The sequence below is a fragment of the Carassius gibelio genome, chromosome B7, assembly GCF_023724105.1.
Source record: "Carassius gibelio isolate Cgi1373 ecotype wild population from Czech Republic chromosome B7, carGib1.2-hapl.c, whole genome shotgun sequence".
Classification (NCBI taxonomy): domain Eukaryota; kingdom Metazoa; phylum Chordata; class Actinopteri; order Cypriniformes; family Cyprinidae; genus Carassius; species Carassius gibelio.
This window is the reverse complement of record NC_068402.1, coordinates 35,592,701-35,614,801: the sequence shown is the minus strand read 5'-3', so window position 1 is coordinate 35,614,801 and position 22,101 is coordinate 35,592,701. Positions and strand designations below refer to the sequence as shown.

The 22,101-nt window shown below is 34.8% G+C and overlaps 2 protein-coding genes across 2 annotated transcripts; one reads left to right on the top strand and one right to left on the bottom strand.

Moving 5' to 3' along the window:
• The first annotated feature begins 394 nt into the window (after nucleotides 1-394).
• slc1a1 (solute carrier family 1 member 1) lies at nucleotides 395-13,996 on the top strand. The gene is made up of 12 exons (XM_052560886.1): nucleotides 395-635; nucleotides 4,267-4,407; nucleotides 6,796-6,888; nucleotides 6,968-7,082; nucleotides 7,620-7,662; nucleotides 7,744-7,848; nucleotides 7,927-8,111; nucleotides 8,231-8,338; nucleotides 9,239-9,361; nucleotides 9,922-10,116; nucleotides 10,218-10,352; nucleotides 12,618-13,996. Exons 1-12 carry the CDS (start codon nucleotides 536-538, stop codon nucleotides 12,856-12,858), a joined length of 1,584 nt encoding a protein of 527 aa, XP_052416846.1. The 5' UTR covers nucleotides 395-535; the 3' UTR covers nucleotides 12,859-13,996.
• Nucleotides 13,980-22,089, bottom strand: spata6l (spermatogenesis associated 6-like). The gene is made up of 13 exons (XM_052560887.1): nucleotides 20,985-22,089; nucleotides 20,716-20,853; nucleotides 20,578-20,626; nucleotides 19,766-19,807; nucleotides 19,549-19,673; nucleotides 19,359-19,442; nucleotides 19,166-19,279; nucleotides 18,404-18,512; nucleotides 18,221-18,252; nucleotides 16,238-16,368; nucleotides 15,914-16,007; nucleotides 15,704-15,801; nucleotides 13,980-14,718 (listed from the first exon to the last, which is right to left on the bottom strand). Exons 1-12 carry the CDS (start codon nucleotides 21,030-21,032, stop codon nucleotides 15,730-15,732), a joined length of 1,038 nt encoding a protein of 345 aa, XP_052416847.1. The 5' UTR covers nucleotides 21,033-22,089; the 3' UTR covers nucleotides 13,980-14,718; nucleotides 15,704-15,729.
• Nucleotides 22,090-22,101: the final 12 nt, after the last annotated feature.

The following is a 22,101-nucleotide window of genomic DNA, read 5'->3' as shown; positions in this document are numbered from 1 at the left end:
AACACCATCCCCGTGATAATAATTGTCACAGAGAGACAATTATTGTCAAAAAGGTATTTGAGAAAGTAAATGAGAGCGTGTCCTCTTAATCTGAGGGTTAATTGTTAATCTGACCAAACACTTACACATAAAAAATAATAAGAAGAAAGATTTTTAATGTTTAACTACTGAGTTAAAGAATTCGATGTTTATATTGTAAGATAACAATATACCAGATTACGTTGCTTAGCAACATCAGCACACATGTCAGTGATACGTCGTGCTTTCTAAATGTTAATATTTTTATACCTCCTTTATAGTCCTATGAGACGAAATGACGGTAAATTATTTTACTAAACCGGAGGTCAAGTTGCAATAAACGAGCGATCAAAGGTTATCACGAGAGCCAAGAGCCCGTGTTACAGACAGCAGCAGCAGCAGCAGCAGATGACACCCCCTCCCATCAGCAGCAGCAGCAGCTCACATAACTCTCCAGCGAGACTCAGCCACGGAAGCAGGATTCACGAGCCTCCCGTGTACTGTGTGTCTGTCGGTCATGGATGCGCTGGGTAAGAAAGAGCGGAGAGAGCGGGATGTGAAGGGCTTTTTGAAGAGGAACTGGATTCTCATAGCGACCGTCACAGCGGTGATTCTGGGTAAGATGGGCCACATTTCTCCGCATCGCAGATCTCGCTTCGACGTTAATTATGTATCCAGTGCTGTGGTTTTATTTTCTCTGTCTGTGCTCGCTGTGAGATGGATGTGCAACGCCGCTGTGATATCATTCAGTGCCTGGTTTGACAATAAGGGCAGTTCAAGTGTTTGTGTTTGTGTTTGTTGCACTTACATATCTGCAGGTGTGTTGATGGGTGAGTGTGATGAATGAAGGCATTGATCAGTGTGTGTGTGTGTGTGTGTGTGTGTGTGTCTAGATATTTTACTACTGGCACAGAGAAACGTGAGCAGACTTCCAGTATGCCACAAGTAAAATCTAAAAGCTAATTGAACGTGCCCATAGTTAAAGGTTAGAAAAAAAAGACTGGACTCACTGGACATGTGTTGATCTTAATTTAAAGGAATAGTTCACATAAAAATAACTAGTCGCTGATAATTTGCACCAAGATGAGTTTGTTTCTTCATCTGAGCTGATTTAAAGAAATTACATTACATCACTGGCTTACCAGCGTATGCTCTGCAGTGAATGGGTGCCGTCAGAATGAGAGTCCAGTCAGCTGATAAAAACATCACAGTAATCCACACCACTCCAGTCCATCAGTTAACCTCTTGTGAAGCGAGAAGATGCATGTTTGTAATAAATCCATCATTAAAACTTTTTAAACTTTATCAACCATTGCATTGCTTGCTAGGAGTCCTCTGCCCATGGTGCAGCTTTCTCCATGCACTGTATTTAATTAATTTAATCTCAATCAGGAGATAACTTTGCATAATTTGCACACAGTTTAAAACCGTTCTAAACAAATATGTGTGTGGATTTTAATTTGAGAGGACAGCTACAGGAGAAGGACGTTTTCACAGGAGGAAGCGTTATTGTTATTTCGGATAGTTTAATGTATTTGCTGCTTTCAAACACGCAGATTTCACTTCACAAGATGTTAATTGATGGACTTTAGTGCCGTGGATTACTTGTGGATTATTGTGATGTTTTTATCAGCTGTTTGGATTCTCATTCTGACGGCACCCATTCACTGCAGAGCATCCATTGGTGAGCAAGTGATGCAATGCTAAATTTCTCCAAATCTGTTCAGATGAAGAAACAAACTCATCCACATCTTGGATGGTCTGAGGGTAAGTACATTTGAACTATTCCTTTTAAAAAAGGCGTATTTTACTAAACGTTTGAGTTGAAAATGCTAGAAAACGTGAAAAGCAGCCAAAGATGATTGCTGGTCTCCCAGTTTGACAATTTGGAAAGCATCTTGAAATAGATAAAACCAGCAAACTAGCTTGTGAAAAACAAAAAAATTCAACATGCCACGAAACACAGTCAGATGTGATGCAAAATCCGTAATTAATAAATAACAAAATGCAGAACACAAGTGAGAAGCTTCTGAGAACACAGTTGAACCTTTCTGTTATATACGTGCTCATCACATAGTTGTGTTAATGCATGCCAGAATTAATTATGTGCATTAGTTTTTTTTTTATTATTATTATTTTGCATCTTGAGGCCAGTATTCACAGCATTTAATTCTTTAATACAGTTTTGATGCGGCATTTGTGTGATTAAAATATATAGCTTTACAGTTACTGAGACAACTTTACCTGAATGCCAACTCTCCCCTATACATTTTTGTGCAGAAGTGTACAAAAAAGTATTTATGACGACCACTTTATAATAACAAATGTGTACAGTTCTTGAAAATAAAAGCATGGTATAATAAATTGTAAATAATCATAAATGAGCAGTTATTTGCCTTGCACAAACTGGCCTGTTTGTGAAGGCTTAGTCATCACAACATTAATGGTTTAATGCTTGGAGAAATGCTCAGAACTTATGGGCTGTCCAATTAAATCTCACTATTGCTCTATTAGGCATTTCTGATCTGATCCGTGAGGCAATTAAGCAGCGGTCATAGATTATACACTATATGTTTTGATGAGAAACGTCTTGACTGCAGTGATGGCATGTACTATTTTATATCAAATGAATAACTTATGCAATACTGCTATCATAATATTTATAATAATATTATTTTGATTGCATTTTTTAGTGGTTTTGTAAATATAATTTTACATTTAATTAGTGTTAACTGTTTTAAACTCTCACTCTTCTGCTTGTTTTATACTTAAAGTTAATCATGCTATGTTTATTTTATTTTATTTTATGGATTTATACGGCCATGTTCGTGCACTGGTCAAAACACAGATTCACTTTTTGATGTCTTGCAAGCTTGTGCAGAAACCTACAATAAAACAAAAGGCAGGTCAAGCCAGTCACTCTTTCAGTGTTTTCATAACATCTTTTATTTACTCAGTCATAATCATTATGATGCTAAAATGTAATAAAGATATGTTACATTACAACAGAGACTAGATAATTGTCTGTGGTCACCTGGCTTTGGTTTAGCCTCGTTAAACATTCAAGACGTCTTCAGGACGTGTACTCAAAACTGAGAATATCAGATATGGCATTACATGTTAGATATACGAATAGTTGTGAAGCCATCCCTCATGAAAAAGAATCACGTTTTTGCATACTTAGTACTAAAATAATATACTTTAGAATAAAACCGAATGTAATCTTTGCAGACACTTAACTGCATGTTAATTTCAAGCTAGTTTACATGCAATTAGCTTAACTTTAGGGTGACACTTAAGTAGGACTTTTCATCTATAATTTCAGAATTACTATTATTGTCTTTGAACATTTGGAATGATGTTGCAGTTTAATACATTTAAAAATAATTGCTTTAAATGTAATATTAAATAAACAGTTTTTAAATGTACTTTAGCATGTTAGTCAACAAAATAAGTGTAATTCTTTTAAGCGTTATTAAAACAATGATTTAAATGTACTTTAAAGTAAAACTGTTAATTTAATTTTAATCATTACAAAGTTCAGCTTTTAGAAACCTTAAGAAAGTGTCTCTCTTTAAGTGCACTTAAGTGGCCTTTTTTTTCATTAATATTATAAAGTTGTCTAAATGAAGTGCTTATCAATGTGTATTACTAATCAAAAATTAAGTTTTGATGTTTTTCCGGTCGGAAATGTACAAAATATCTTCATGGAACATGATCTTTACTTAATATCCTAATGATTTTTGGCATAAAAGAAAAATTGATCATTTTGACCCATACAATCTATTTTTGTCTATTGCTACAAATATACCCCAGAGACGTAAGGTTTTGTGCTCAAGCGTCACATATAGCCAAATCCATCTTCATAAAAGAATGAAACTGAGATGATCCTAAACTCAAAATGACATCTGTTTGACACGTGTCTCGTGTTGTGCATCTGATAACATTCACAGGAATATAATATTTCCCCCGAACATCACAAAGCATTTACAGCTCGCTATTCTTAATGTCAGTGAGATTGGAGATTTGGAAGATCTCTAACTCTTGCTGTGAAACCACTCTGAAAATCAGTGATGACACTTAGTTTTTCATCTAGTAATTACAAATGAAGATGATCTTGAGATATTATGGGAATATTTAGCTCTGTACATTCAGACTGGCTTGTTTTGGGGTTTGTGTAGATTAGGCACAATGGAGAGTTTCCCATCTGCACTCAGTTTGATGTGCTCTCTGTCTGTCTGTCTGCAGGGATCGCGCTGGGAGTGCTGGTGAGGGACTACACCTCTCTGTCCCAGCTGGAGAAGCAGTACTTTGGCTTCCCAGGAGAAATCCTGATGAGGATGCTAAAGCTGGTCATCTTGCCTCTAATCGTCTCCAGCATGATAACAGGTATCGCTCCCTCTTCAGCCCAGATCACATCTCCATTTATGACTCGCAGTCAAAATTCAGAGGTTGTAAATGTTGCCCTTATGTTACCATTGTCCAGGGTCACCTTCAGGGACGAGGGTCCACCCATAAAAGATTAATCACAGCCCTGCCGGGGTCTTCTGCCTTTTTCAATCACATGGAATTTCAGAATCACCCACTAGCTATAATGAAAAAAATAAATTATATTTAAAAACCATTAAATGTGCAGCATTATAGTCATATATATTTATGACTTCCAAACATGTTTGTCAGCCAACCATTGTTAAAGTTAAAACTACAGCATAAAAAAAAAACTTGATTTCTGCTAGTTTCCATTTTTCCCAAAAGATAACATTTCTCGTTTTAATTTGGTTTAAGTTGAGGTCCTAAAATAACTACAACTAAAATAATGATAAAAACTATAAGAGCCTTTAAGGAATACAAATTACAAAAATTAGATTAATAATATATTATATTAACAACTAACTACAATAGTAGGGTACAATAGATACAACATTATACTTTGTTATGTGATATGATTAGTACCATATTTTCAAATACAGTTGTTTCATTATAAATATAGTGATGATTATCCGTCTAGGGGTAAAGGACACAACATGAAAAGAGAAAGGAAGCAGGGATTCTTTTGAGGGTTTTTAATGGAACCAAACAAAAATAAACTCTTTCCTAAACCCTAACCAAAATTAAATAAGTAGAATATTTTAACCTGACTCCCTAACCAAAACAGATCAAAAAGGTTACAATAAACAAAATGGCATCAAACACCTTACTTTCTCCCAACCCTCTATATTTACAATAATTTACAAACTATTTACAAAATCAGGCAAACAGAGTTAAAAGGAAAATCCAAATCTGTGTCATAACAAGCAATAGGGTCAAAATGTCAAACAGTTCCTACTTATAAGAATCGTATAAAAATTCAACCAAACAGCCAAAACCCAGCAACTCTTGCTCTGCTCTGGAGAAAGGAAGTGACATCAGGGCTTTTAAGGTGTGCCTAGTTTTGAATGCACCAATCCAGATGGGCCAGTCATTAGCCTGCAGGAACCAATCAGCATCCTACCTGGTCACAAACACTTTCAAAACAAAAGAAAGACAGAAACGAGAAAATGCTAAACAAAGGGTTGTAACAGGTGGACAACCAACTTAATATAACTGATTATTATTTACCACCTGAAGCTAACCATGGCATGTCAACAAATGGAAAAGTCAGCCAGCTATTTATTATCATGGTGATTATTGTGTCATTAGTCAAATCTATTGTGCTTTTTACCATTACCATAATTTCTAATTCTTCTGTTACTGAAGATCTGTTGCTTTACTTACCTTAAATAAAACTGAAAAACATTAACAATCTGTTTGTCTCAAAACCTTTGCTACATAAATCTTTAAACAGTTTAAAGAACATGCAATATAAGATTAAATTAGCTTTGCATTGCTGTCTGTGATCAGACAAGGAGCAGCCAAATTTTTAAGTGCAAAGTGAAGGTGCTGAGGTGAATTCTGTGCCGTAGTGTTTTATAAGAGTACATAGTTAAATTCAAAACCCACTGTGTTACAGTATTTTCCTATATAGAATTTAAGTTAATATTTCAATAATTGAACAAACCATTCACGTTCACAGTTCTTTGATCTTGGTCAATGGTTACATTCGGGTGGAAACTCATCATCTTTTACCTTTTTTAGTAAGTGGTTTATTTTAATTGTTTTTATTTAATTTAAATTTGACATTGTGTGTTTTGATTAATTAACTCTTGTTTAGGAAACACTGGCATTGTATAGCCACATGTTTTATTGCTGAAATATGTACAGTATACAGATCTGTTGTGTTTTGGACACCATCTTTATCATTTCTGGGCATAAAGGCAGTAAAGTTCTTATAGTAATCATTGAAGATCAGCAATAATGATTTCATTTTGATTACATACTGTTATAATGCCAATATACACACGTCACAGTCATACGTGCAGCTTTGGCAGATCCAGTGCTTGATTACTGGATTAAAATGGCCCAGGTTTATTCATCTGACTGAACACCAATTAAGCTTAGTGTGTATCAGTACACAGTTTAGAGATCATTCATAAATAGCTGTAATATTTTTCCATGTTCTAAATGTGTTCAAACTTTGCATTGTCACTTATCAGTGCAAATCATCTGCATTTATGCTACTGATAATGTCTGAAACCTCACATCTACAGTGCTTCCAAACGTTTGGAGAGTAACTGTAGCTACAGAGCTTTTTTGTTGCATTTAACCCAATTGCATTGGTTAACATTCTTTGTTGGCATTGTCAAGTGTGTTCTTTGGAGAATGCATGAGAAGTATTAACTCCAGGTCTTGTTTGTGAAGGAGTGGCAGCGCTGGACTCCGAGGTGTCTGGAAGGATCGGTCTTCGTGCGGTGGTTTATTACCTCTCCACTACCATCATTGCTGTCATTCTTGGTGAGTCACGTAAACATGACACCAATAAGCTTTAAAGACATAAATTGTGATTGTTTAACAATGATGTTGTGCTTAAAAGGAATCGTTCTTGTGACGACGATTAAACCTGGGGTGTCTCAGAGTGCTGATAATATCGAGAGAGCAGGAAGCACTCCCAATGTGTCCACCGTTGACACCTTACTGGACCTGGTTAGGTAAAAATCACACCAATTACAGGATGTTTTTATATGTTTTCCAATGACCTCATACAGTATTGCAAAAGTTCAAGGGTTATTTTTGGTTAAGTTCATGACCCCTTTAAGGAATACATAAAAATTAACAAAATAACAAATTTGTGCAATGACTTGACCATTTTAGGTATGGCTTATATGCACAGATAACAATATAATGTAATGTAATATAATATAATATATTAATTTGGTTACACTTTAGTTTGGGGAGCAGTTCTCACTATTAACTATGATTTTTGCCTCAATAAACTCCCAGTTTGCTGCTTATTAATAGTAAGTTAGGTAGTTTAGGTATAGGGTAGAGTAAAGGATCTAAAATAAGGTCTTGCAGACCCAAAATATGTGCTTAATAAGTGCTAATAAACAGAGAGTATGCTAATAATATGCATGCTGGTGAGCAACTAGTTAATAGTCAGAACTGGTCTCGAATCTAAAGTGTTACCAATAATATGATCATGAATCTCTTTATCCGAGTGGTTTGTTTATCTCATTTCTTCATAGGAACATGTTTCCTGAAAATCTTGTGCAAGCCTGTTTTCAGCAGGTAAAATATACAGTTTATACAACTTCTATTAAGTCAAGCAAATATACTATATAGTTTGAATAAACATCATTTGTGTTTTAGTATAAGACGCAGCGCAAAGAGATTGAACCATCGAAAGCCAACATAAGTACAAGTAACACGACTACATTTCCACCGTTCACCACCATTATCTCAACAGTTGCACAGGTGAGAGAAAAATCAAGAGCAAATGAATGGTAAAGATGGAGAATGTACGTACTGATTTTTGGCTTCTTTTTACTATAGAATTTGACCAAAGACTACAAGATCGTAGGCTCATATTCAGATGGCATTAATGTTCTCGGTCTGATCGTATTCTGTGTGACGTTCGGTCTGGTCATCGGCAAGATGGGAGAAAGAGGCCGGATCCTGCTGGAGTTCTTCGATGCTCTGAATGAGGCCACCATGAGACTCGTTCAGATTATTATGTGGTTAGTTCTGAATGACCAATTCATCAAGTTCACGACAAAACATGGAAGATACATCAGCCAATAAATAATGTGTTTCTTGGAATATATCGATTATAAATGTAATGTATTTTCTCTGGCAGTTACATGCCTGTTGGCATCTTGTTCCTGATCGCTGCCAAGATCATGGAGGTGGACGACTGGGAGATCTTCAGGAAGATGGGCTTGTACATGGTGACGGTGCTCAGCGGGTGAACACGCTTCTTTAATCTTCTCTTGTTGATTAGCAGAGGAGCAGATTTACTGTGGGATCTGTTCACTCACAGATAAGAGCCATGGACATTTAAAACTGCTCCAGCTGCAGATGTGCTTATTATACATTTCATAAACTCCACACTTCCACTAATCTGAGTGATAAAGGTGATGGAGCATCAGTCAGGAGATTCTGTAGCTGCAGTTAAACAAATGCCATCTGCACTCGTGTGGAATGAACTGAACACACACTGCTGAGTCAGACAGAATACAGTGTAGCTCTTACGAATAGAGAGGATATAAATCCAAGTGACCTTGGTAAAAATAGAGGATGCCTTTTAAACCAGTGGTTCTCAACCCTCACTGATCCTCCAAGAGGTGCGCGAGATAACTTACAGTTCAAGTATGATATATTTAATACTTTCATGGTTAATAAGTTAAATAAACTTAAATATATTTGTGACCCCGGAGCACAAAACCAGTCATAAGTAGCTGGGGTATATTTGTAGCAATAGATAACAATACATTGTATGGGTCAAAATTATCCATTTTACTTTTATGCCAATAATCATTAAGATATTAAGTAAAGATCATGTTGCAGACAGATATAACATAACCGAATGAAATTTCTATTGGTGGAACTGAAATAACTAAAGTTTTCTCAGCTTTTTGTTCAAAATTATCCTTTTTCTATGAAACTTGCAGATTTTCGAGAGTGGACAAAACATTTTATTTAACATATTGCATGTTCAGATATTCATACGACATTCTGGAGCTATGAGATGATCAAAAATGCTTGCAATGGCTCACAACTTAAAAAAAAAAAAGCATTTTTTTACAAATATAATTTTTATTCTATTCTAATGTACATTGCTTTAAAATATGTTTTCCTTTCACAGACTAGCCATCCATTCCATCATATTCCTCCCCCTGATTTACTTCGTGTTTGTGAGGAAGAATCCATTCACCTTCTCTCTGGGAATGGCACAGGCTTTACTAACAGCTCTCATGATTTCCTCAAGGTGAGTCGATGAATATTTTAGCGCCGGTATATTGACTAAAGACTAAAAGATGCACTTAGTGAGTCGAAAAGCTTCAGCCAGTTTGCATGTAATATAAATGTAAAATCTAATACATTTACAAGTATTCTTTTTTAAAATATGCTAAAGTGTACCTCTGATCCTTAAAAGAATATTTTATATATCAAACCTTTTTTATTACAACTAAGAAAAAACAATTTAAAAAGAAAATATTTAGTTTTTTGATGCAATAAATTCAGACATTTTAGATGGGACTTTAGTGTGCCAATACATTCTGCACAAGCAAAAGACACACATTTTCTCTTTTAAATGCTATGAATAATTCTTTAAAAAAATAATAAAAAAAAAAACTTTAAAATAATCTGAGAAGCAGCCTTTGGTTTTGTGTTTTGATCATTATTTTGAACTTTTTATAGCATGGCTGCTCGGCCCTGCTCCTGAACACCTGTTATTCCAGTTTTTTATATTTTATGTGGACAGAGACCAATTTAAAATGTTAAGAAATTGCTATTATGCAATAACAAGAGTCTTTACTGTATCAGCTCAGCCACTCTGCCGGTCACGTTTCGATGCGCAGAGGAGAACAACAGGATCGACAAGAGAATCACTCGCTTCGTTCTTCCAGTTGGTGCGACTATCAACATGGACGGCACTGCACTGTATGAAGCTGTTGCTTCTATATTCATAGCTCAGCTGAACAACTATGACCTGGACGCTGGCCAGATTGTTACCATTAGGTAAGTGGGATATAAGCCAACTGGTGTGATATAATAGAGTTAAGTGGCTTCATGAAGGACAAAGGCCCGAATGATACTTTTTTTAAACGTTCATTCCACAGTATCACGGCAACCGTCGCCAGCATTGGTGCAGCAGGAGTTCCAAATGCTGGACTGGTAACCATGGTGATAGTGCTCACAGCAGTGGGCCTTCCTGCCAGTGATGTCACCCTCATCATCGCTGTCGATTGGCTGCTGTAAGTATCTGGTTTCCATGACCAAAATGACAGGTGTAATTAATGTGCCAACCCATATCACCCAGGTTCCCACTTCAAAAACCCAGTAGGATTTTTCCATGGGCTTTTGGATTGTTGCAGAAAATAAACTCCAACAAAATGAACACAATTAAATTTTTATGTTAAATACAATTGGCAGAAGTATAAAGCTAAACGAAGGCTACAGATTAACTAAACCAGTCACATGACTTCAGTGTCACCACCATTAAGTTTCTGACAATCCATCCTAAAAGTTTAAGTTAGAATAGTTTGCACCTATTAAGTATTTTACCTGTTTATTATAATGACGTTTAACGTTGTCCCATTTAACCGTTCATTAGCAACTGCCTTTTTCAATGTTTATAAATGTTTTACTGGTGTATTTTATGCCGTAGAATGATACGTGAAAATACACTGAGCCAGTTTTCACCATAGACCTTAACAGGAACCAGAAGTGCTAAAATGCTAAGTAGTTTCTGGGTTTTGGCTTACAAAAATACATAATTCCTGCAGCAGTCTATCGGTTCATCCAAGTCATCCTGGAAAGTTCGTATTTACGATTTGAAAAGTTGTTATTACAAAATCAGATGTGTTTAAATCACTTTGGTTAGGGCAAGATGGCGAAGTACTCTATATATTCTATCATTACGGTATAATACTGTCATATTTAGTTTATGCCACCTTGCTTCTTTTTTTTTTTTTTTAGTTTAAATGGAAAAATTATTATAATTCACAGTCACTGTATACATTGTGCCATATTTTCTTACTGACATGCCCCCAACCCAGAAACTGGCTGAAAGAAATGGTGCATTCAAGTCATGTTGGAGAAATTGTATTTATGCATTTAACGCACATGAATGTCAATCGTAATTACAAGTGGAAAACTCCGAACTTTCTTTAAGCCTTGAGTTGTGGGCATCAATGACAAACATGCCAGACGTGATGGCTGCAATGTTTTTCATTTACAATAAGCTACTGTATAAATTAAAAATAATTATTGGTCGGGCAATATATCAGCAGATATTAGAAAAAAATTCAAATATCGGCCGAAATATTTTCCTTGGCGATATATTTGTCGACCACTAATTATTTTTAATTTATACAGTCCAACGATAAGTTTTTCTGTTTGGCTGATGCGTTCAAGCCGGAACTTCTATTTTGATAGAGCGACAGACTTTTAACTTTAATAAAACGTTAAACATACTTTTTAACATACTATTAAATTACTAATAAATTATGTTTCATTGATTTTTTTATCCATTATTTAAAATTTCTTTATCATAGCTGCTTTATATCGGCCATCAGCCAATATGGGCAAAATTGGTCGACCACTAAAAATAATTTAATTTATCTAAACATGTAAGAAATATGATAATATTGTACAATTATGAGACACATTGGCATCTTTTGGAAGCCCATTTCTGTCATCGAATAAAAAAAAAAAAAAAGTTTATTTCATAATTTTGACTTTTTCCCTGCAATTCTGAGATGTAAACTCAGAATTATGAGAAAAAAATGTCGGAATGGTGAAATGTAAACAGATTTGCAATTGTATAACTTGATATAAGATGAGATAGTTATAAACTCACAATTGCAACAAAAAATTAAAATTTTGGGAAGAAATTTAGTGAAATAAAACATTGTGTGAAAAAAAAATTGTGGTTGCATTTTTATTTTTATAATAATTCTTTATATAATTTAGTAATTTAATAAAAATGATATCTCAGAATTATGATCAAAAAGTCAGAATTATGAGTTTACATTTTTTTTCTCAGAATAAAAAATAACAAAGTAATCACAAATTTGTATCCCACAATTGCTACTTTTCTTCCCAACATTTTCTTGCAATTGGGAGTTTAAAACTCACATCTCACAATTCTGACATTATATCTGACAATTTAAAAAAATGCGTGTTATAAACTCAGAAGTGAAAGAAAAAAATCTGAATAGTGAGATGAAAATTGCTTTTTTTTTTAATTATGTGATGGAAACAAGCCTCAATCTCGCTCTCACCAAATGACTTCAACACACCTGACAAAGTAAATATGACTTCCTAACTCATAAATACAAACTCCCTAGGCTGCAGCCCTCCAGGAATTGAGTTTGACACCTGTGTCCTAGGAGTTCTTAAATATAAACTTCTGACATGACTTGAAGTACATGGTTTCTGAAGGACCATGCGATTCAAAGACTGGGGTGATGACTGCTATAGTTTGAAGTTTACATAGATTTTTCCTATTAAACCAGCGATCGTTTCCGTACCATGATCAACGTGCTGGGAGATGCCTACGGCGCTGGAATAGTCCAGAAGCTGTCAAAGCGAGAACTAGAGAGGATGGATCTGACTTCAGACGTGGACGCAGTCAACCCCTTCGCCCTGGAGACCACGATGGACGACGACGAGTGCGAGAAGAAATCTTACGTCAACGGTGGATTCACTATCGACAAAAGCGACGCTATTTCTTTCACTGAGACCTCGCAGTTCTAGAGGTGCACGGTGCTCACTGCTGAACATGTGACGGTGTAAAAAGGAGTTCAGAGAGGTAGGAGCCATTCATAAAACCAGTGCCATGATTAGGACGGAAAGTCATTAGCGAGGACATGATTGAGCACCGACATTAGCAATACCACCTTCTTCCTTTATTTTCCCAACCGTGCTCTTGAACTTACGTGTGCGCTAGACTGAGAGAAAACTGTGCTTCCATAGTTCATTAACATGTTGCCATGAATTATGCAAATTGCTGTTTTCTTTTTATTAACGGCGGTTGTTTCCTTTGGTTTTGTACTAACGAATAGCTTTTTAGCAGTAGGCGATTTTCGTATTTGTGTGTTTGAGAAGGAGCTCTGTGCAATATCGTGCATCGGCAGATTAGTGTAACGTACGCATGTTGCTAACTAGCCAATGTTGTTATACTCAGAAAACGCTGATTTTAAGGTTATCGAATTCCGCTTTCGAAAATTTTCTTCGCAAATTATGTTCACTTTTTCAAATTCGGTAATGTGTGAAATGTTGCCAGTTCTGTATTTGCACTTGCTATCGAAAGCCAAATGTTTATGAGCTTTGCGTGTATTTCATTTCAGGTTTGTGCCAAATTGAATGTGTTGATATGAAGGGGAACATTTTTATTCGAACGTTGCATGATAAGGACTTGATATGGGGTACAGAAATGGCCTTTGGAATGAAAATGAGATCCTTTGTACACAATTATTTTGTCATGATACTAAAGGTGGCAAGCCTTAATAGTTTCTTCAGCAAGCCACTAATTCATTATTGTTCTGCTTTTGTTGTTGAATCAGAGCTATTCTGGAGAATATTTTGAAAAGACCACACCGATGATGTTGTCAGTGCCAAATTTCTGCCATTGAGCCAGTTTGAATTTTATTTGACAGTATTTCATTTCTTTATACTTTGGGTTACATCAGAAATTAGAGAAAATTGTCAATGTGAAGCATTAATGGTCGGCGGTTCTGAAACTGAATAAACACTGTAAAGCACACCATTGTACAACTGTATTTATACAGTACAGTAGTCAAATTATTCACACTGTATGATCCAACGAGTACTGTATGTGTATCCACAAAATAATAAAGACAAAGATGTCAACACCTGAAAAAACATCCCTGAATTGACTTTTTTCCATTTATTTTTTCACTTAAAAATTATTCACTTTCACTTAGATATAGATAGATAGATAGATAGATAGATAGATAGATAGATAGATAGATAGATAGATAGATAGATAGATAGATAGATAGATAGATAGATAGATAGATGTTCTTCGTTTAATACTCAAGGGGAATGTCACAGAACAAGCCTTTTGTACTTGACTATCAACTAAAGGAGGTATTTAATTTGACTTGCTAATGAATGAGCAGCATTTGCATAAAGATGCTAAAAATAAGAAGAAAGAATGTGATCAAAGCACTACTGATTTGTCACTTTTGATTATTTTATTTCTCTTTTTAGGAGGTGGACTTCTGCCTTTTTTGCTTTATATAAGAATTGAATTATGACACAATGCAGGCTGGTCTCAAAACAAACTATGATCTATTACTGCACCACAGCTCCAACAAGGGAGCCAACCTTTTTGTTATGAGGGTTATATTAAGCACATGTACCATTTTAAGTGTCTGGAGAGTCCGTTTTGCTCGCTGTCTCCACTGAAACACACATTTCAAGTGTTTCTGAATCAGGTGTGAACAGTTGGGGGGCCTCCAGAAATGGTTATAAACCAGCAAGCTTCAAAAACACTTACTACACAACTACAAACAAACACACTCGTAATTGAATGGAAAAAGATGGAAAAAGATGCAATGCCACAGGAAATCACACAATCCTCTGATTCATCTGTGGATAAAAAGAAGTCGAAGTAAACAGTCTTTGTATACAACCCTTGTGCACTCAAAAGTGTGCTTTACTGTATTAAATGCAAACTAGTGCACATCAAACCTTGTTATATTTAAGTTATATTTAAACAACTATACTTCTAGATATTATAATATTAATGAAATAAAAGGCCACTTAAGTGTACTTAAAGGAAGGGCATTTTAACGACTATGTTTCTGAACACATTTAAGCACACTTTTAAAAGCGCTATGTAATCTTATCAAATTACAAATTTTACTTTTTAAATCATGTCTTTTTAAATCATGTTTCAATAACCTTTTTTTCGTGCTTTAAAGATAAACACTTATCTATAATGTGGTGACTAACACAATAAAGCACATGTAAGATATTCGATTATAATTTTATAATTTTCACTTAAAGTACCATGTTTCTTTACACACTTTTAAAAAGTACACTTTGTAGTAATGTCAAACATTTTACTTTATATTTCAAATCATTATGTTTTAATATGTTGTTCTGTTATGGCAACAAATATATTCAAATCCGAGGCATACAAGTTTCAATGGAAATTACAATAAAGTATATTTTAGTTTATCATAAATGCATGTCAGAACATTCAGCAGTACTTTAATCATATTTCGAAAACAATAGAAGGAATTATAAAATTATATATACAGGTCTACTTAAGTGAGTCAAAATGTTTTTGCTATCTGTGTGTAATATAAATGTACACTATAATATAAATTCTAATAGTAGTAGTAATGTTGTAATAGTAGTTGTGCTCACCTTTGACCTTTCAAAATCTCAGAAAGTAAATTAAACGGGGTGAAACACGTGCTGTACAGATATGGGACATCCTGGTACGGAAGGTCAAAGGTCAAAAATGGAATTTTAAAAGTATGCAAAAGTGAAACAAAATAAATATCCATGAATGAGAAAACTTATTATATTTAAAGACTTGGCCATTAAGTGAGCACATACATACCACTTTGTTATCGTACACGCTGGTGTTTAGAACGGGCATGAGTGGGCCAAAACAGATCTACGTGTCAATACCTCGTCTATCTCCGAGTCGGTGGCACCCTGACATCAAAAACAGAGGCAGAGGAGGCTTAACCATCCATCCCACGATGGGCATGACATTACACAGCGTTCATTAAAAACAGGAGCGTGTGTTTGTTTGAGAGGTACTCACACAGGCTAGTCTATGAACCGCTTTGGGAGATGTTAAAAGACTCTGAACCCGTTCCTGAACTTCCTCCCACAGGTCAGCAGAACCCAAGAGAGATCTGCAGAAAACAACACATCATTTATCTCAAAAAAAGGCATCACTATTACTTTTGCTCATATAAGGTTAGTGATTTGAACATGCTCCTTGAACGGATGTATTAGGCAACTTATACTCCTATGAACATGAAGTATACTTCGGATTGCATGGAATGAATGTTTTGTTCTACAAAAAAACATCGATCAAATCCATTCATGCAACTCTACCTGGGGAACACAGTAGCAAACATACCTATTGTGCCTCTGGCAATCCATACTAGAGTGTCTGGAAGATCCCTCATATCCCATGAGGGAATGATGACGGCCAACTTCCTCTGCGTAGTCGAGGAGATCGTCTGTGTCTGAAGAGTCTTCATCAGCCATCTGAAATAATGAAGAACAGTGGCAGTTCACAACATTAGTAAAACAATAGAATATGCAACCAAAGTACAGGTCGAAATAACCTTGTGACAAAAGAAGTGCACTTAATTGTATTCAATGTGATCTTGTAGGGTATATCTTAAAACACTGTACTTGCAGATCAGAATCAGAATCAGAAAGAGCTTTATTGCCAAGTATGCTTACGCATACAAGGAATTTGTTTTAGTGACATAAGCTTCCAGTACACAGAGATGGAGGGTTAACAAATAAATATAAGGATATTGCACGTTTATAAGCATAAGTAGGGAACATTTAACTGTTCATGAGGTAGATTGCCTGGGGGAAGAAACTGTTCTTGTGCCTTGCTGTTCTGGTGTTTGGCCGGCCAGATGGTAAAAGTTCAAAGATGAGGTGACTTGGATGTGAGGGATCCAGAGTGATTTTCTGAGCCCTTTTCCTCACTCTGGATGTATACAGTTCTTGAAGGGTGGGCAGGGGAGCACCAATAATCCTTTCAGCTGTCCGAACAGTTCTCTGTAGTCTTCTGATGTCTGATTTTGTTGCTGAACCAAACCAGACAGTTATTGAAGTACAGAGGACAGACTCAATGATGGCCGAGTAGAACTGTTTTAGCAGCTCCTGTGGCAGGTTAAACTTCCTCGGCTGGCGAAGGAAATACAACCTTTGCTGGGCCTTTTTAACAATGGAGTCAATGTGATTGTCCCACTTCAGGTCCTGAGAGATGGTGGTTCCCAGGAATCTGAATGACTCCACTGCAGTCACAGTGCTGTTCATGATGGTAGAATGGAATCAATATGTAAGTAATGAAGTAAATCGTCACTTAATGGGATAGTTCAGCCTACAATAAAAATGTGATGTTTGAGATGTAGGTGACTTTGTTTCTTTAGTGGAACACAAGCCTAGATTTTTAACTCAAACTGTCGCAGTCTGTCAGTCTTATAATGGAAGTGAATGTGAATCACAGCTTGGGGGTCATTGACACTCCTACTTGAGATTGTAGATAGAGTGTCAATGGTCCACTTGAGATATATGTAGCAGAAAAGCTCTTATAAGTCTGCGATCCGCCATAAAGCAAGAAGAAGAAGAAGACGCCTCACGCGCCTGCTGTTGAGAAGGCGCTCAGGAAAGTTTGGACATTGCGGTGAAACAGACTTACATTTTAGTCTGAGACTAGGCTTGTGAAACCTGGGGTATGTTTCTGAACACATTTAAATGTGCACTTTGTAATGTTATCAAATTAAACGTTTTACTTTCAAGCAATTTTAAATCATGTATCAATAATCTTTCATCATGCTTTAGAGAAGTAGACTTATTTTAATGTTGACTAACACACTTAAGCTCACAAAATATTTTATTATAGTTTTATCTGTAGTCTGTTATTCAATATTTAAGGCAAATATATTTTAAATGCATCAAATCACAACGTCATTGCAAATATGCAAATAGAAATATATCTAAATACATGACAACACATTTGAAATATATTTCAAAAACAATAAATGTAAATATAAAATGACAATGACAAAAACACTCTGAAGACTATTTACAGCACATTTAAATTATAATCCATTTCCATTTCATTACGACTAACATACATTTTAGTGTCAGTTACAGTAATGTTACAGTATGTTTACACTTAAGTGTATTCTTTTAAAGTATTTTATTTCCGTAAGTACTCTTATTGAAAGTAAACTAAAGAGTATTTCTTTTTCACAAAGGTTGTCCTGCCCTGACTTATCTTTTAGTTAATCTAGACTGTAATTTACTTCCAGATCCGTATTATTTGTTTATTGGTGTATAGTATAGAGAGGGACGAATAATATACACAACTAACCCAAGGTCTGGAATAGCTTCTTCTTTGGTCTCCTGAAGAACAAATAAATGCAGTTAATAGTATAGTCTGGTTAACCGGTTAACATTATGTTGCTAAAATAAAATAACTCAGGTAAATCTTATACAGATCCACAGCATGGACCAGTTTGACAAAAGTGCATGAAGAGTCTAACAGTGTTCATACTTGATTCTCCTGATGGTTTTGATTGATGTGGTGACAGACTCATTAAACTGGAGTTTCTGGCAGAGACAGGTGAATAATGGGAAGAGGACCGTCCACGTGACCTTTGTACCTACACACACACACACACACACACACACACACATAGGAATTGGAATAAAAGTGTTTAATCCTACAATAAGCTGTTGTGCCTTCTAGCCCTCACTAATTCATAAATAAATAAAAAAAAACACTTCAAACAGGAAAATATTTTTTCAATATGCTACATAGCAAATGTGTAATTACAAACATATATATATATATATATATATATATATATATATATATATATATATATATATATATATATATATATATATATATAACTTACAGGGTTGGATACAAATTGCATTGAAGTATATTGTAGTGTATTATAAATACTTGTCAGTACATTTACACTTAAGCATATTTCATAGACATTAGAAATAATAATGAAAATGCATATAAAGATGTACTTATTTCCCTCTTAAGTGGGTCAAAAACACTCTTAAATTGCATTTGATATATATTTTAATTATAATACATTTTCATTTAATTTCAAATAGCATGCAATTAACTGGCTAAAAACATTGCATTTAATTCAAACTTAAGCATGTAATTTCAAAATATATTATTTACACAATTACTGCTATTTTAATAAGTGTACTTCTTTTTAACAAGGGCACATTAGCAAGTATTTACTCCTGTCCTGTCTTTAAAAAAGCGCAAATGAGGAACATCTGATACCTGATCTCTGTCGTGATGCTCTCTTGGACTGCATGGAGCAAAAGAGAGATGTCTTCGGGATGAAGCGCTGCCCTGCTTCGGTGACTTTTCTGAGGTTTTTCTCGTCATTGCCCTCTAAAGACGATAAAGCATGTCACAAAACTTTATAAGGCAATCAAGCTAAAATCTTGCATGTCAAAATCTGTATTTTTACCACAGGAACGGTTAGGAAACTATTGTCACTGGAGATTTCTCTGAATGTCGTCTTTGTGGAGAACTCTAATCTTGGAGAGATACCCTGAAATTGAAGACCTTTTTTATTTTAGCTTAATGATGCAAAAACTCATTATTGTTGTGTTTAAGCAAAGCAATTCAATTAGTGCGGTAGATAAATACGCACTTACAGGAAAAGTAGGATGCCGTGTCATCAATACCTCTCTCTCTACTCCAGAGAAAGATGGGACAAGCTTCGGTTCTGGGAAAAGAAAACTGCGAGCATCTTCTTCAAAACTGGCCAGTATTTCTCCAGCTGCAAAAAGGGAATTTCAAAAGCAAATACCATTTTCTTCAATCTGCAACATTAATCATTTAATAAAACCTGAGAGTTAATATCAGTTGTACCTGGAGGAATCAACTGAATGAGTTCAATTTTCACTGTTTCGCCTGAGGAAGAGGAGAAACACACTAAAATAACCCAAGTAAACAAGAACTGTGTTCAGAAGTGTGCTTATATTTGAGTGTGCACTTCAAATCTTAAAAGTACACTTAAAAAAAAACATACTTGCATATAATAAAACTGAAAGGCCACTTAAAGCGTGCTACTTAAAGATAATAGACATTCACGATGTAACACACTTAAGTACATTTTTTAAAAAAGAGTAGTTTATTATGATGTCAAATTAAAGGTTTTAATTGTTTTTAATAATATTTTGTCATGCTTTAAAGAAGTATTTTGATGTGTTGACTACGAAAGCACATGATACTTAATTAAAATTTTTGTTGTAATGCTATTTCATTTTGCATGTAAAGTTAAAATTTGTATACACTAAAGTGGAAATTCTTCATTACATATGTGTAATTACAAATGTATTTAAATACATGACATCTTGTCAGTGCATTGAACAGTACTTCAATCATATTTCAAAGACAAAAGAAATAGTTATGAAATTACAAAGATGTAGCCTACTTAAGTGGGTCAAAACCTTCTATAGTTCAACTAACTGATATTAATATAAATGTATATGACCTATAAAACATGAACACTTTATTTAATTGCAATTAACATGTAAATAAGTGTCTGAAAACATTATAACATCATTTATTTTATTTTTGTAATAAGTACTCTTTTTAGTTAGTGGAAAGCATGCTTAAGCCTACTTCTTCTTCACAAGGGAAGACAGAATTAAGGAAAAAAGAAAGAAGCAGCATCTCACACTGCAGGAATTCTGCTATCGCTGAAGGATCGGTGGCATAATTCAGGATCTACAAGGGAAAAGGCGAGAGTTTATAAAACAGTGAGACTGCTCTAGAAAACGTTATTTAAAATAGATAGAGTAATAAAATCTCTCCACCTTTTCAAATCTTATTTTCTCCCGGATCAGTAATGGAAACACTGCAGGAACACATTCAGTCTTCCTGTATTTATTCATCAGACTCACACTGACGTAAACATCATCTTTGGCTGGTAGATGCACCCCTGGACAGGTTATCTAACATACAAATATAACCAAATAATTACATATCCGCATGTAAATTACCAGGACTAACGTTACACAAAACAGATCTTCTCAGTTAGTTCAGTTGATCTCGCTAAGCTTTATAACTGTCAGGAGATCCTCACCGCCCTCAGGTGGACTTCAGCGACCACTTTCACTGCTTTTCGAAGCATGTTGTGTCTCGTTACCGCTAACTAAATAACTATTATTTTCTCGAGATCATTCATAACATGGTCTATCCAGGAAAGCGTCGCGTTTCCATGGCATCATGGAAGTCTGACTCGTTTCCGCGAATCGGTTCATTCGAACGGTTCATTACAAAGAATCAGTTCAAACACGACTCAAGTGATGCCTTTACGCAAGGTATTTTTATAAAAACATTATTTATTTTTATTAATAATTAAAAATTCATGTATTCAGGTTTGTTGGCTTTTCTAGTTAATAAAAACAAAGTCTTCTAAATCCTAAATATAATTTGAATTCACCTTAAACATTAATAAAATAATTTTATTTACTAACACGAATTGTAATCTCAAGTAGTAAACCATCCGGGAACCTTTGGCATAACTTACTTTTTAAAAAACATAATATTATGACTTGGGACATACTAATTCTATTTAGGATGGATAACATGCAAATTGGGAAGCAGCAAGTGCATTTTATATGCCATGAATAAAGTTATTAAATATTTATTTTAAAAAAGTTATTAGTTATTACTAAGTTTTTAATTATTTAGTGTAATTATTGAAATTTAATGTGTCCCAGTTTGTTGACTTTTTCATAAAAACGAAGCCTAAATATAATTTGAATTAACCTTAAACATTAATAAAAGTTAATGTAAAATGTATTTGCATGAATAAAAGGTCACTTTTCTAAAGATGTTATTTATTAACAATTATTATAACCGAATATTGTCGACAATTCAGTCATATTTGTGAACCGGTTCAACAGATGAAAAGATTCTCTAAGTAACGAAGCGGACCTTTATTTTGAAACGGTCCGGAAATTAGATGTTACCCAACATGGGAGTTGTAGTTTTGTAGCTCATTTGTAGTTTACACTACTTTGAAACACCATCAACAATGGCATGTCAAATAAAGAAGATATTGTATATCTATCTATCTATCTATCTATCTATCTATGATGTATTTGTATATTTAGTACTTCTCACAGTTGGGACAAACTGATAAGTTAAATTGAGACTCAAGGAAATAAATGAAATCCTACAATTGTGGACACAGT

Excerpts from the sequence above, each read along its gene's own strand:
- spata6l (XM_052560887.1), bottom strand. The coding sequence starts at position 21,032 with ATGCTTCGAAAAGCAGTGAAAGTGGTCGCTGAAGTCCACCTGAGGGCG. Across the intron at positions 20,627-20,715 it reads AGAAAATAAGATTTGAAAAG|ATCCTGAATTATGCCACCGA; the intron begins GTGGAGAGATTT and ends TTTCCCTTGTAG. Across the intron at positions 19,280-19,358 it reads GTTTCCTAACCGTTCCTGTG|AGGGCAATGACGAGAAAAAC; the intron begins GTAAAAATACAG and ends TATCGTCTTTAG.
- slc1a1 (XM_052560886.1), top strand. The coding sequence starts at position 536 with ATGGATGCGCTGGGTAAGAAAGAGCGGAGAGAGCGGGATGTGAAGGGC. Across the intron at positions 4,408-6,795 it reads CGTCTCCAGCATGATAACAG|GAGTGGCAGCGCTGGACTCC; the intron begins GTATCGCTCCCT and ends TTGTTTGTGAAG. Across the intron at positions 10,353-12,617 it reads ATCGCTGTCGATTGGCTGCT|CGATCGTTTCCGTACCATGA; the intron begins GTAAGTATCTGG and ends CTATTAAACCAG.